The 13,537-nt window shown below is 50.5% G+C and overlaps 1 protein-coding gene across 1 annotated transcript in view; it reads left to right on the forward strand.

Moving 5' to 3' along the window:
* The window catches only part of LOC144118965 (E3 ubiquitin-protein ligase MARCHF2-like), a 33,975-nt gene extending 28,240 nt beyond the window's left edge, over positions 1-5,735 (forward strand). The window contains exon 4 of the mRNA XM_077651724.1: positions 5,559-5,735. Coding sequence (XP_077507850.1) covers positions 5,559-5,721 — 163 coding nt within the window. The 3' untranslated portion in view covers positions 5,722-5,735. The remainder of the gene's footprint in view (positions 1-5,558) is intronic.
* Positions 5,736-13,537: the final 7,802 nt, after the last annotated feature.

The raw sequence follows: 13,537 nt of genomic DNA on the forward strand, positions 1-13,537 counted from the left end.
CGGCTTTTCAGAAGATGATGCACTTAATTTTAAAAGGGTGCTAAGGTGTCCTCTTCTACATCGACATCATAGTCCATGGCACCTCCCGACAGGAGCACCTGACCAACCTTCGTGCTGTTCTCGAGCGCCTGTCCCAAGCCGGACTCAAGCTCAACCACAAATGTGTCTTCGATGTTCCGAAGCTCACTTTCTTGGGGCATGTTGTCAGCGGTGTTTCCGCTTTCTTCTGCCATCGAGGCGATTACGAAGGCTCCGACTCCATCTAACATCAGCGAGCTTCGCTCCCTCCTTGGACTTGCGGGTTTCTACTCCAAGTTTATCCCGCATTACTCCGACGTCGTTGAGCCTATGCGCGCCCTACTTCGAGGCAGCGACTCCGCCTACACTTGGACTGCTGCTGCGGATTCAAGCTTCAAACTACTGAAGTCCATGTTGACGTCATGTGACGTGTTGCATTTTTTTTATCCTGCCCTTCCCGTGGTCGTAACGACTGACGCTTCCGGATATGGCCTTGAGGCAGTGCTTCAGCAAGACAACGGCCATTCCCTGCAAAGTGTTGCGTTTGCCTCCCGTACCTTGACACCCCAAGAAAGTAAGTACTCTGCTGGTGAACGTGAGGCCCTAGTTGCGTTTGGGCGTGCGGACGGTGGCACGTGTATTTGTGGGGCCGGCCTTTTGTTCTACGCACCGACCACAGTGCACTTGTCATTTTGCTGTCGACGAAAGGAACGGGCCATCGGCCGTTGCGAATTTCACGTTGGTCGGCTCTCCTGTTGTGCTACAACTACACTGTAGAGTACCGCAAAGGCAATGACAACTCTGTTGCGGATGCTCTGTCTCGCCTTCCCTTACCGACCACATCGTGCAGTGAGTCCAGTGAGTTCGACGCCAGTGACAACGACTTCGTCTGCCTGCTATCGCCAGCCGTGACTCTACAAGAGCTTCAAGAGGCAACCATCAGCGACGCGGCAGTTGCTCAAGCCATTCAGTTTACATCGGCGACATGACCGGACAAGAAATCCCTACCGGAGAACCTTAGGCCATACTATCTCCTGCGCTCGGAGCTGTCCGTCGTGCAAGGCGTCTTGTACCGAGGTGACAGGCTCGTCGTTCCCGAAAGTTTGCGACGACGCCTCATGGGACAAGGTTGCCATTGATATCGTGGGGCCTTGCGACCAAGCTTCCAGTGGCTGCCGCTCCGCGATTACTCTCATGGATTATTACAGTAAGTGGCCAGAAGTTGTCTTCGCTGATGCCATCACAACTCAAACCGTTCAAGAATTCCTGCTTGGCCTCTGCGCTCGTGAGGGTTACCCTCAAGAGATTGACTCTGACCACGGACCTCAATTTTCATCGATGGCCATGCAAACTTTCCTCCGCGAACGGGGGATACGCCATTGCTACTCTTCAGTGTACCATCCCCAAGCTAATGGACTCGTTGAACGATTCAATCGAGTGCTTAAGTCCTACATTCAGCTAGCTCTGTGCGAGCGACGCGACCTACGTACAGCGATTGTGGACTACCTCGGTGTCTACCGCTGTACGCCCCATGCCACGACAGGAATTGCACCAGCTGTCCTACTTCATGGGCGGTTGACCCGCACAAGACTTAACGTCGTAGGACTGCCGGATCAGTCCTTCTCAATGGATCCGACAAAAGCGCTTAAGCTTTTGCGGCAGAGCCTTGACGAGAAACAAGCGCAATACAAGCTTTATGCGGACCAGCGGAGTGGCGCCCAGTGTCGTGACTTTCAGATTGGCCGGTACATGTGTGTCCGCAAACCAAATGTGCGAGGCAAACTGTCAGCTCGGTTTTCGGAGCCTCGGAAGGTTGTGGAGCAGCGTGGACCTGCATCTTATCTGCTGGCTGATGGGCGAGTGTGGCACTCGTCCAAGTTTTCTGCGGTTCGCCCAGAAGTAGTTCAGCAGCAACTGTCCTCCTCAGCTCCAGCGGCCCTTTTCGCTGATATTTCGCCGCCTATCGACGGCAACCGAATGCCGCCGCCCAGTCCACAGTCCGGAACCGTGGTCCAGGGTCCTTCTTCGGACGCGCCTTCAATCCATATGATGCCAGCCGTTCCGCCCGCTCCGGAATCGGCAGCCGCTCCTCAACCCTCGTGTAGTAAATCCACAGCGGCAACTGCGGCTTCACCTCCTGCGCCGCCTCGCCGAAGTACTTGAAAAAGAAGCGGCCCGCATGGTTCAAAGACTATGACATCCGCTAGACATTTTGTTTTTTTTAAGTGCGGCGGAAATGTGATAAAGATGAAGTGTGGCAAGTGCGCTGCACGCACTCGCGCGCATGGGGGAGAGAAGACGACGAAGTAGGGGAATACAGATCGGCTCGACCGTATGCTACGTGTACTGTTTCATTGCTAATTATCATTACTACGATACAACAAATACATTTTTCAACACATCTTGGTAACAATAATGAGGCAGCAATTAATAAAGACCTTTGATATCAATTGAGAGCACACGAAGGCGATCACTGTGGCCGGATTGCACAAAGTCTAGAATTTTACTTGAATTTTTCACAAATTCTTTGTACTTGATGCACTACTACCTTTGCAATGTGTGAACCAATAAGCCTAAGCTTCCAAGTCATTTTTCTACGATGGTGAGTGGACGCTCAAAAGGCCGTTTAGAGAAATTTGGTGAGAGGGAAATTTCATAGGAATAACACGCATGATAATTGAGATTTCACCAACGAACCACCCTGGTACGTGCTTTTGGGGTTTAGGAATTCGATTTTGAACAATGTAGATTTTCCCAAGTTTTCGTTTTCTTATATCCGAAAGTAGCTAATTACGCAGTGTGATGCGCTGTCAAGAAAGTCTGTCTCTCGCCAGCTGTTCACATTGAATCCTATTAGGTGTCCAAATTTTTACATAACAAAGTAGTGAAAGTCTTAACACAGAAAGTTATGTGTGCTGCCGAATTAACCGTTCGGTATCTAGATAGTGCCAGGACAATAAATCGCAGAAATGTTCCTCTGGCCATGATCGCGACGGCTGTTGCGTCTCATACTGGCGTTGACCAACAACTGCACGACAATCTTTATATATTAAAACTCCACTAGGATTGCCACCTTTCAGTGCCCGGCACCCTTCGAGATTTCTAAAAACTTGGCAGAAGCTAGCATCCGAAACATAGACCTCCTCGACCTCATTGAAGCTAGCATCCGAAACATAGACCTCATAGACCTCGACGAACCACCGTTGCCCCTACCCTCCAAGCTTTGTATCGTCCCTGTTTCCCGTAATCTGTTCCCCGCTGTTCACGAGGCACCGTGACAAGCTGAGGCTCATCATCACAACCTTTCCTTCTCCACACATACCGCGGAATGTACCGACGCGTTTCACACGCAGGACCTCGGGCCTGCCGCTTGTACTATTTAAGTACCGCAGTCTATATTCCTCAAACCTACACCTATTGCCACTACCTCTATTCCCCCTGTACCATTCATTTCGAGCTACCTCTATATATAGTCTTCCCGCTGTTACCTTCCCACAACTAAGAATGGCCACCAGTTATGTCGCCTGCACTGACTGCGAGGCCGCCTTCAGCTTTGTTCGAAATTGTACCCTGCCTTCGCACCATAGAGAGTAACTTCAAGATGCGGCCCGACTCCGTCCAGCTGCCGTCACTCTATAGTGGATTCCTGGCCATTCAGAGATTGCCAGCAATGAAATGGCTGATTAGTCAGCCCGCGGGATTCCGAAGTCTGCACCTGCAATTCTCTGAGTTAGCGCACCTGCGAGCAGAGATGTAAAATTTCTGAAAAATCTGAATGCTTGATAAATACAAGGAAAAAAAAGTTTATGTTCCGGAATTGGGAACATGCTGAAAACAAGTGTATGCAGATAATATATATCCAGGTAGATCCAAAGTTTGGCACCGAATGGACTTTTTCATGGATTCTTGCTAACATATATGCTATATGGCTTGGCTTCCCAAATACCGCGAACTACCGGCGTGTGTTATCGATGGTGTGTAGTTCTGTCTGCACTCAGAGCCATGGTGAAGCAAAGAAGCTGCATGCAAAACTACACACAAAGGTGCAGAAAGTGGTAACCGAAGCGCCATCTGTTCAGTCTCTGCACGACGGTGTTCCAAAGATTCCGTCTTGTTACAGTCTCTCCAGAAGCGAAGCGCCATCTGTTCAGTCTCTGCACGACGGTGTTTCAAAGATTCCGTCTTGTTACAGTCTCTCCAGAAGCCAATCTAGCGAAGTTGTGATATCCGAGACTATCCTGTGCGAAGCTTAATCCAGCATGGAAAAGATCGAACCTAACAGAGGAACCAGTCAGTATAGTTTTTAGAAGCGTCGTTGAGAAGTTTGCACCAGAGTGCAAGAAGATGTACCATGAGGCACTGATGTAAACAATGTACACCTGTGGAGCAGCTTTATTGCTAAAATACGATACTGGCTTGAAATATTCGAGCTGCCATGAGTTGCACATGATAAGCAGGAGAATCTCGGCAGTCGACTGTGAGAAGGTGCTATGGCAAAATCTAGTTAAAGCCTTTTAAAAATGCATAGAACTCTCATATGTTGGGCCTGCACACGTTGCAGTGCAGGAGGGTATTTAAATGTCATCTCTTTTCGTTGCTCACCAGGTTTAGCACTTAGTAGCCATGAATTCTTTTTTCACAAATGAGAAATAGCATGTGCTGTAATTGTACAAAGGCCAGAAAAAACTATGGTCTCATTTTTCTCTAGAGAGAGCAAAGTTTTTAGGCAAGGGATATGTGGCAACGAGGAAACAGCAGCTGAATAATAGATGTGCCAAATATAGCCGCTTTGTCATGTAGAATAGAACAGCGCAACTTTTGTTGTTTAGACCACTTTTTACCCACTGAAAGGTAAGCATGATGAAATGGTTCAACTTGTAATTTTTTTTTTATCTAAGCATATTACAAAATGAAGCCCCCTGTTTCATTTTTTATTTTTTTGACGCGGCCGTCCAGCACCCCTATATGTTCATTACAATAATGGTTCAATCCTGCATTTACTACCCTTGATGATCATCTGTCTTTTTCTTATTTCCACCGCAACTTCCCCGCCCCAATCATTACACACGAGTGCGGAGGCATATTAGTACACAAACCCTCTATTCGGAACTATTACAAGCAACTTAGGCAGTACTTGATGACCTAACTGCGCCCCACTATTACCTCACTGTACCTGACTCTTACAACCTTCCTAAAATAAGACCAGCATCCTCCTCACCCCTGCCAGTCTCGAGATGTAGCACCTACGTTTAGACGACTATCCCTCGATCTCTTTTTTCTTTCCCATTTGTTATTCATCTCTCCCATCTTCCTCACCCATCCCCATCTCCTGGAGTTCCTGGCTCCCATCGGCTACTGGACGATCATCTGACCACTTAATATTGCGCTAAAAACACGGCTGTTACCTATCTCAGTCGTTTTAATATTACGGGACTTCGATATTTCGTTCGGCTGGTTTTAGAGTACCACGAGCACACAGCCAGCGTAACGGCTATCTTCGCGAAAAATTCCTGACTGTGGCCGACGCCCGTTTGTTGCAGGTACGCCTTCGATGCGCTCAAGGAGTGGCACCAGAAGAACACGTCGCTGAAACTCGTGGTCAGTGAAACCAAAAGCAGGGGAAACATCTGGTTGACTCTGTGCGGCCCCCGCACTCCCATCTTGTCCAGCGGCACCGTGACGATGACGTCTTTGGTTGCTTAAATAAAGACGCCGGTGGGGGCTCTCATGGAACGAGAGAAAAAGAAAAAAAAACTATTTTCTAGGTGTCCAGTCCGGCACTAAAGCAAAGCGTCGACAAACTGTTTTCAACAACGCCATTTACACTGTGATCATCAATAACCAATGATGACTCTCCTAAGACACGCCGTCATGGACTAGAGGTGTTTGGAGTGGTTCAAGATGAATTGGATTGACCGGGCATCGTTCAACATAGTGAATAGTTAGCCGGAGACAAGAAATCAACTAATGCGTGCCTGCGTGCCGGACGCTACTTGTTCTGTTTACCCAGCAGTATTTTCACTTAATACTAACACTGCCACGAGTGCTCTGAGAGCGGATTCAGTTTACCCGAGAAAGGTTACCGATATGGCGGCGCCTGTCGAAACGAAGGTCCTGCTTTTTTTCCTTTCCAACCTGTCTGGCGCATTTCAAGTTGTATAATTGATCTGCTCTTCAGTGGCAGCTTCATGGTTACTTCTTTCCTGGACAGTAGCGTTACTGTAAGCGCTGGCCTTTTATATAGTAACAAAGAGCTCACACCTGGCCCTACTGATATTGTTCGCAAAGCACCGAGTGATAAAAATGTGTAGACAGGCTATGAGTGCTCCCAAGAAATAGAATCAATAAGCCTACCTCATCAGGCAAGAAGAGTTTTTCGTTTATTTCCAATTAGCCCCAATTCGGCGCCAGCCCCGGCTTCGTTATCACAGAAAATGTCTTCTCTATCTGCTCACTTCACACGTTGCTGTCCCCGGAGCAGTATGTAACTTTGTAAGTTTCGTAGGTTTTTCTCCACAACATGAAAGTGCCTGCTAAATGCACTCCAACCTAACCTTGGAGTGGTCCCCATCTACACGTTTGCACGTGGCCTAGCTGACACATTAGCTTACTACTTTATCACCTCACCTCACGTTATGAACTATTGTTTCTTTATATAACTGCTCCTCAATTGATTGTCCGGGAATGTCAGCCGATATACCACGTCTTCCGCTTTGATCGAAAACAATAATCGCGATTATGTTTCATCACGTTAGCAAAAAGTCCCGGACATTCCCCGACATCCTCGGGGAGTTCGCTAAAAACTAGTTTGTTTTCACGAGTTCTTGTGGTTCCTACGTCACACAATAGAGGATCATTCTGATGCGTTTGATTCGGCTGCCGTCAGAATGAGTGCGCCCGACACGCCGATTCTGACTAAGACTGCGCCTCATTTCGTGGAAGGTATCTGGCCATCGTACCTGGAGCTCTAGTTGGTAAGGGGTTTACGTCCAGGTTTTACGTCCCAAAACTGCGCACGGGCTGTGAGCCGTGCCGTAGTGGAGAACTCCGGATCAATTTCAATTATCCGCGGTTTCTTAACGTGCACTGACATCGTACGGCACATAAGCGTTTTCACATTTCGCCTCCATAGAAATGCAGTCGTCGCGGCCGCTATTCAGTACCGCTATCTTCAGATAAACAGCCCAACAAAAAGTTTTCAAACCACTCCCGCTATTTGGACCACTAGTTCCAAACATTTTACTGGTTGTGCGGAAAACGACTCCAGGCCTTACCGCTGAATTTGAAGTCTCTGACTTCTTCCCTTGGAGCGACCACGGAAGGCCCAAGATTTATGTTGGCGACACGATTCTCATTGGAGCTAATCTATATCTCGATACACAAACGCCAATATGACGTCTACCTGACAAGTTCGACATTAGTAGATGGTGCGACTTGCCATAATATCCTCTTCCTTCTCGTATCAGCGCAACAGGGATCCGCTGAAAGCACAGCGACCAGGCTGCATGCAACGAAAAAGTGTTCGAGCCTTCTCCGGCACAGCGCTAAGGTAAACAGGCCGGATGTCATCAGTGCCATCGACGGTTGCCATATCAGCGTCGCGAATTCGCTGGGCGATGACAATTTCTACATGCCAAAAATTTGCACTCCCTTATCCTCCAACCTGCCTAAAATGCGGAGTCGATGAGTTCGCGGGCTTTCTAGGCAGGTCTCACGATGTCATTGTGACGGAGAAGAGCTTCTTCTCCAAGAATACTGCGGCACAGTACGAGGCTAAGAAAATATCCTCGTGGTGGAAGTATCATTTGACGTGTTTTGTGCAGTGTTCCTCCCGAGAAACACCGTGTGGTCAGTTTTCATGCCATCACAATACATTAACTAATTGAACGACTCATGTTTCTACCTGGTCATAAATCGCTGAGAAAATCTGAAGCGGTTTTTTGGCGGCAGCTTCAAGCGCTGTCTCTCCATATGCTAGCCTAGTATGCCGCTGTTTCCCGGTGGCTATACCCCCACTGCGCCCTCTGTGGTCGACTTGCCTATACAGCCCACATCCTAAGGGCTTGCTCCACAGATCTCCCTAAACCAGAGCTGCAACCGACTATTTTGAGCAGTGGGAGGCCGCGCTGCTAATCTCTAACCAGTCTGTTCAGCACCAAAACCTCGAACTAGGCACCGAGGTCACCACTAAGCAACGTCTTATAACGTAGTATCAATTCAAGTTCCGTGCTTTTTTCTCGAAGCGAAAGCTTTGCTTGCCTAGCCAAGCCAAGGTCATTGGCACCGCAATTAGACCTTGAAGTGGGTGAGCGGCGGTGGTGGGGCAACCACGAGACTTACCACGTCACTCCTTGTCCGGACGGGAGCTTCGGCTCTGGGCGACCGGGTGTCGCATCGAACACAACCAGCATTCCGCGTAACGCATCAAAGTGCACCGGTGTTCTATGCAGAGCCCACTTTCATGCACTGTGCATGCGATGCCGCGTCTGTAAAGCTAAACAATCAGGAATAAAAAATAAACAATGTCAAACAATGCAAAACATATGTTCGTCTTTATGAGCCTGTACCGCCCCTCGCGCCGCGGTCGACACGCAGGGCATGGCACGCGGCGTCGGACAAGAAAGAGGAAGTTGGGCTGGGCCGCCGCAGTGTGTTCTTATTGTATGAGGGTAAAAACATCAACAACGACAGCGCAAATAAACAGTTTGAACCACAAGGCTGTCGGAGCTGGTTCTTCCTCGCCTTAGCTCCGACAGATTTCACGACCCTGCTTCGAACACGCAACCCCATCCTCCTCCATGGATTCCGCTGGTTCTTCCGCCCTGCCTACCGGCGGCGACACGCCCGCGAATACTCATCCTCTTGGTGCTTCAGTGGCCGCGTTCCAGCCAGTCTGCCTACCGCCATTTTATCCGAATAGCCCCCGCGCCTGGCTCCTGCAGGCTGAGACGAATTTCCAGCTGCGACGTATCACAAGCCTGGAGACCAAGTTCCTCCACCTCGTGTCGTCCTTGCCTCCTAACGTCGTTGAGGACTTAGTGGACGTCATCAGCTCGCCGGACTCTGCTCGACCCTCCGACACGTTGAAGGCGGCTATCATCGATCGCAAGTCAGCGTCCGAGCACAGCAAACTCCGGCAGCTCCTCAGCGCTACAAAGCTTGGTGACAGCCGTCCTTCGCAGCTCTTCCGCCGCATGCGCCTGCTTCTGGGAGACTCCGCTGCTCAGCACGACCCACTTCTGCGTTGGTTGTTCCTTCAGCGTCTTCCCCAACACATGGTCGCCATCCTCGCAGCTGCGGGTGATGTTTCAATAGACAAGCTCGCTGAACTCGCTGACCGTGTTGCGGACCACTCACGGCTCCCCAACGTCAGCTCTGTGGCCAGTCCGCCTCCAACTACTGCCACAGACTCCCAGCTTGCCAGCATCGAATGTCGACTTGATGCTCTTGCCAGGCGGCTGGATGTCCTCGCGCCTTTGCCGCGCCGTTCTCCGCCGGGGTTTAGGCCACGCCACTGCTCCCCGGAACCGCAACCATCCGACGCGCGTCCAGCCACCTCGCCCTCGGCTGTCTGGTGGTACCGCCGTATTTTCGGCAGCTCTGCCCGCAAGTGCACACACCCGTTCTCCTGGTCGGTAAACGCTGCGACCGGCCACTGACGGCGGCAAGTGGAGCGGGTGGACGGACATGCCGCCTCTTTTACCTCTCGGACAAGATTACTGGCACTCATTTCCTGGTCGCCACGGGAGCACAAGTCAGCGTCATAGCGGCATCTTGGGAAGATCGCCGTCTCAACGAACAGGCCTCCCCGCTCCAAGCAATCAACAACTCCCCAATTCGCACGTACGGCCCACCGTCCCTGACGCTTAACCTCGGATTGCGCCGCACGTTTCGCTGGATCTTCATTATCGCTGACGTCTCGCAAGCTGTTCTCGGCACGGACTTCCACAGTTTCTTCAACCTAGTCGTCGGCATGAAGCTCATCGCCTCATAGATGTCAGCACGCACCTCTTCGTCTACGGCATACTCTCCACTACTGCGGCGACGGGGCTTCGCGCTCTCGTCCCTGTTTCGCCGTATGCGAAAGTTCGGGCTGATTTTCCCAACCTCACAAAGCCGGATACCAGAGAGTCACCGGTGAAGCACTCGATCAGTCACCAAATCGTGACTTCGGTACCTCCGATGTTTGCTCGCCCTCACCGTTTGTCGGGAGAACGCCTCGCTATCGCTCGCCGTGAGTTCGAACACACGCTGGAACTCGGCATAGTACGCCCTTCCTCCAGCAACTGGGCATCGCCACTTCACGTGGTGTCAAATAAAGATCCGGGCGGCTGGAGACCATGTGGAGATTACCGCGCCCTGAACGCTCACACTTTACCAGACCGCTATCCACTCCCTTTCATACAGGGCTTCACATCAAATCTGGCTGGGTGCACGATCTTTAAAATTTACTTAGTGAAGGCTTGTCATCAAATTCCGGTGGAGCCCACTGATATTCCGAACACGGGCATTACCACCCCATTCGGCCTCTTTGAGTATGTGCGAATGCCTTTTGACTTGCGCAACGCTGCAGACTTTACAGTGAGCTATCAACGAGGTTACGCGAGGCGTCGACTTCGTGTTCGCTTACATCGATGATCTCCTCGTAGCAAGTTCATCCGGTACTGAGTATGAAGCTCATCTGCGCGCCCTCTTCCACCGACTGGGTGAATATGGGCTTGTCATCAACCCGAAAAAGTTCATCTTTGGCGTAGCTACAATAGACTTCCTCGGCCACCTTGTCACTCCACACGGCATTCGGCCTCTCGACAGCAAAGTCAAAGCCATTCAAGATTTCCCCGCCCTCACGTCACTCAAAAAGCTCAGAAAATTCTGGGGACTCCTAAACATTCATCACCGCTTTCTCCCGAAGTGCACCTCTTTCTTTAAGCCTCTGACTGATATTTGGACTACGAAAAAAGACTCTGCTGCGCCACTTGAGTGGACTGAGGGCGCTGCCGCTGCATTTGCTGCTGCCAAGGAAGCGCTCGCAGACGCCACTTTGTTCATACATCCATCCTGATGCTCCACTGCGCCTCGTCACCGATGCCTCGAGCATTGACGTCGGCGCAGTTTTCGAGCAGCACGTCTCAAGTTTGCAGCCCCTCGGTTTTTTTCTCTCAAAAGCTGAAACCACCTGAGATTAAATGCAGCACTTTCGGTCGAGAATTGCTCGCTGTATACCTCGCTGTCTACCTCTCTGTATACCCCGCCAGTTTCAATCGGCCCTGTTTACTGCTCTTTCTAATATTCAGGGCGTTCGCCACACCCATACGACCGCCTACCGTCCTTTGGCCAATGGCATGCTGGAACGTCTGCATCGACAACTGAAGGCCACCCTTACCACTTATCAGCCAAGGGAACGCTGGTCCGACCACCTTCCCCTCGTCCTCTTGGGCATTCGCTCGGCACTGAAGGCTGACCTCGGCAGCTCTTCTGCTGAGCTAGTCTACGGCGTTCCCCTGCGTCTCCGTGGGGAATTCTCTCCTGCCTCCCCTCCATTAATCCATGACGCTTCCACCTACATTCTATACCTACGCAACACATTTCGCCACGTTACTCCTGTCACCACTGCCCGTCACCGTCAGTCCGTGTTCGTCAGCCAGGACCTGGCCTCCTGCACCCATGTCTTCATCCGCCGTGACCACGTCCGTCCACCCCTCACGCCGACCTACGATGGACCGTTCTGCGTCCTCCATCGTGCACAGATTTTCACGTGAGACGTCAACGGCCGTGAAGACGTCGTGGCTGCAGGCCGCCGCAAACTAGCCTACACTGCCACTTCTCTGCCCGTCGGCCCTACACTCGCTCTCGCTACGACTGCGCCACCATTGTGCGCAGCTTCCTCCAGAGCTCATCCGCTGGGCGAATCCTATGGCTTCGCTCTGCGGGGGGAGGAGGGGGAGCCCTGTAGCGCCCCTCGCAGTCCATGGCACGTGGCGCCGGACAAGAATGGGGAAGTTGGGTTAGGCCACCGCGGCGCGAGCAGCGCGAACAAGGAGTTCGAACCTCAACGCTGTCGGAGCGAGTAGCTCCGACAAGCCTAACCTAGCTTAAACCACAGCCCAACCAAGTATAACAACACCTTTCGCTTGCTTAACCACGCTTACCTGAGCTGAACTGCAGCATTTTTGGAACTAATAAAGTTTTTCTTCCTCCTCGTTAACAGGAAGCGGCGGTGCAAGGACGGCTGCAGAAGAAAATGCGCTGCTCTAAAAAAACAGTAATTTTGACAGACATAGCGTTTCCTATGTCATAATAAACTTGCGCGTGTGCGGCTTAGATTTAATTCTCGCCTTTATTGTTGAAACGAATACAAATTTCACAAACCAAGAAATGCTTCTTGTATTCTATTCGGTGTCGATGCGATGGGCCATAGTATATAACGGACACATTATGAATCGTTGTAGACAGCAGCTTTGAACAAGCTCTCCCGATGAACGCATGCAGGAGACTAAATCTTGGGTGTCGCATCGTACCCCCAGCTAAGTGAGCTGCTGCCATCCTACGCACAGGGAATAAGAATCCTTAGATGCAGTACTTCAAACGACGCTAATAGAAGCAGCGGCTCATCGTGAAATGCCTGTTTGGATTGCTCAATGAAAGTTTCCAATACCTCATCTTTAGGGAGGTACCATCAATAGCGCACACTGGATATTGCGATTGCTGCCTGCGTCGTGCACAACGTGAACAGGGGGCATTGCGATGATCTGCAGGAAGGGTAAATGGGCAGCGGAACAGATGCGACATCACCTAACCCTTTGAATAGCAAGCATGCGTGTTGCTTCTGCTGCCACTGTGCGCTGTACTGCGGCTCAAAATTTTCGAATATGCTACAACACGTCTACGCGTACAAGTCTGAACACGTCTACGCGTACAAGTATCATTGTGTTTTTTTTTTACTTTTTCATCTCCATATTTTAATGCTCGTCGTTGGTTCAGTGCTGCCTAATGTAAATAGTCGGCATGCCCTCTGGTAATTGAACGCGTGACCTCACCGGCATAAGTGATCCAGTTCCTGTCGATGAGAGCCCACAAGTCGTGTGTGTGCATATAAACGAACTCGCAGGTGTCGATGGCACCACAATGTGACCTGCGCCAACAGACGGCGCCGCACCACAATCGCAGCAGTACGTTAATTTAGCTGTGCCATAGTAAAGAAATGAGGTGCTTCCCACAGCCACTTGGCCCCGTGTCTGCGGCCACTAAATGTGCCTCTCTCGGGTCATATCATAATGCAAGAGTAAGCCACAGAAGACGACCAATTAATTGCAGAACAAAGAAATCTATCTTCATACGAGCTCTTCTGCAAAAATAAAACGAAGAGTTATGCTTGGCAGCACGTGCGCCATATCTTCACAAATTTATTCCAACAACTCAGAACTTCCTTTCCAGAGCATCCATTTGTCATTACCAACTTTTGACGTGGGTAGCTTCGTTCGTGATAGGGTGAGGAAAAAAATGTTCCGCTTTGGATCAA

Source organism: Amblyomma americanum, chromosome 2 (assembly GCF_052857255.1).
Source record: "Amblyomma americanum isolate KBUSLIRL-KWMA chromosome 2, ASM5285725v1, whole genome shotgun sequence".
NCBI lineage: Eukaryota > Metazoa > Arthropoda > Arachnida > Ixodida > Ixodidae > Amblyomma > Amblyomma americanum.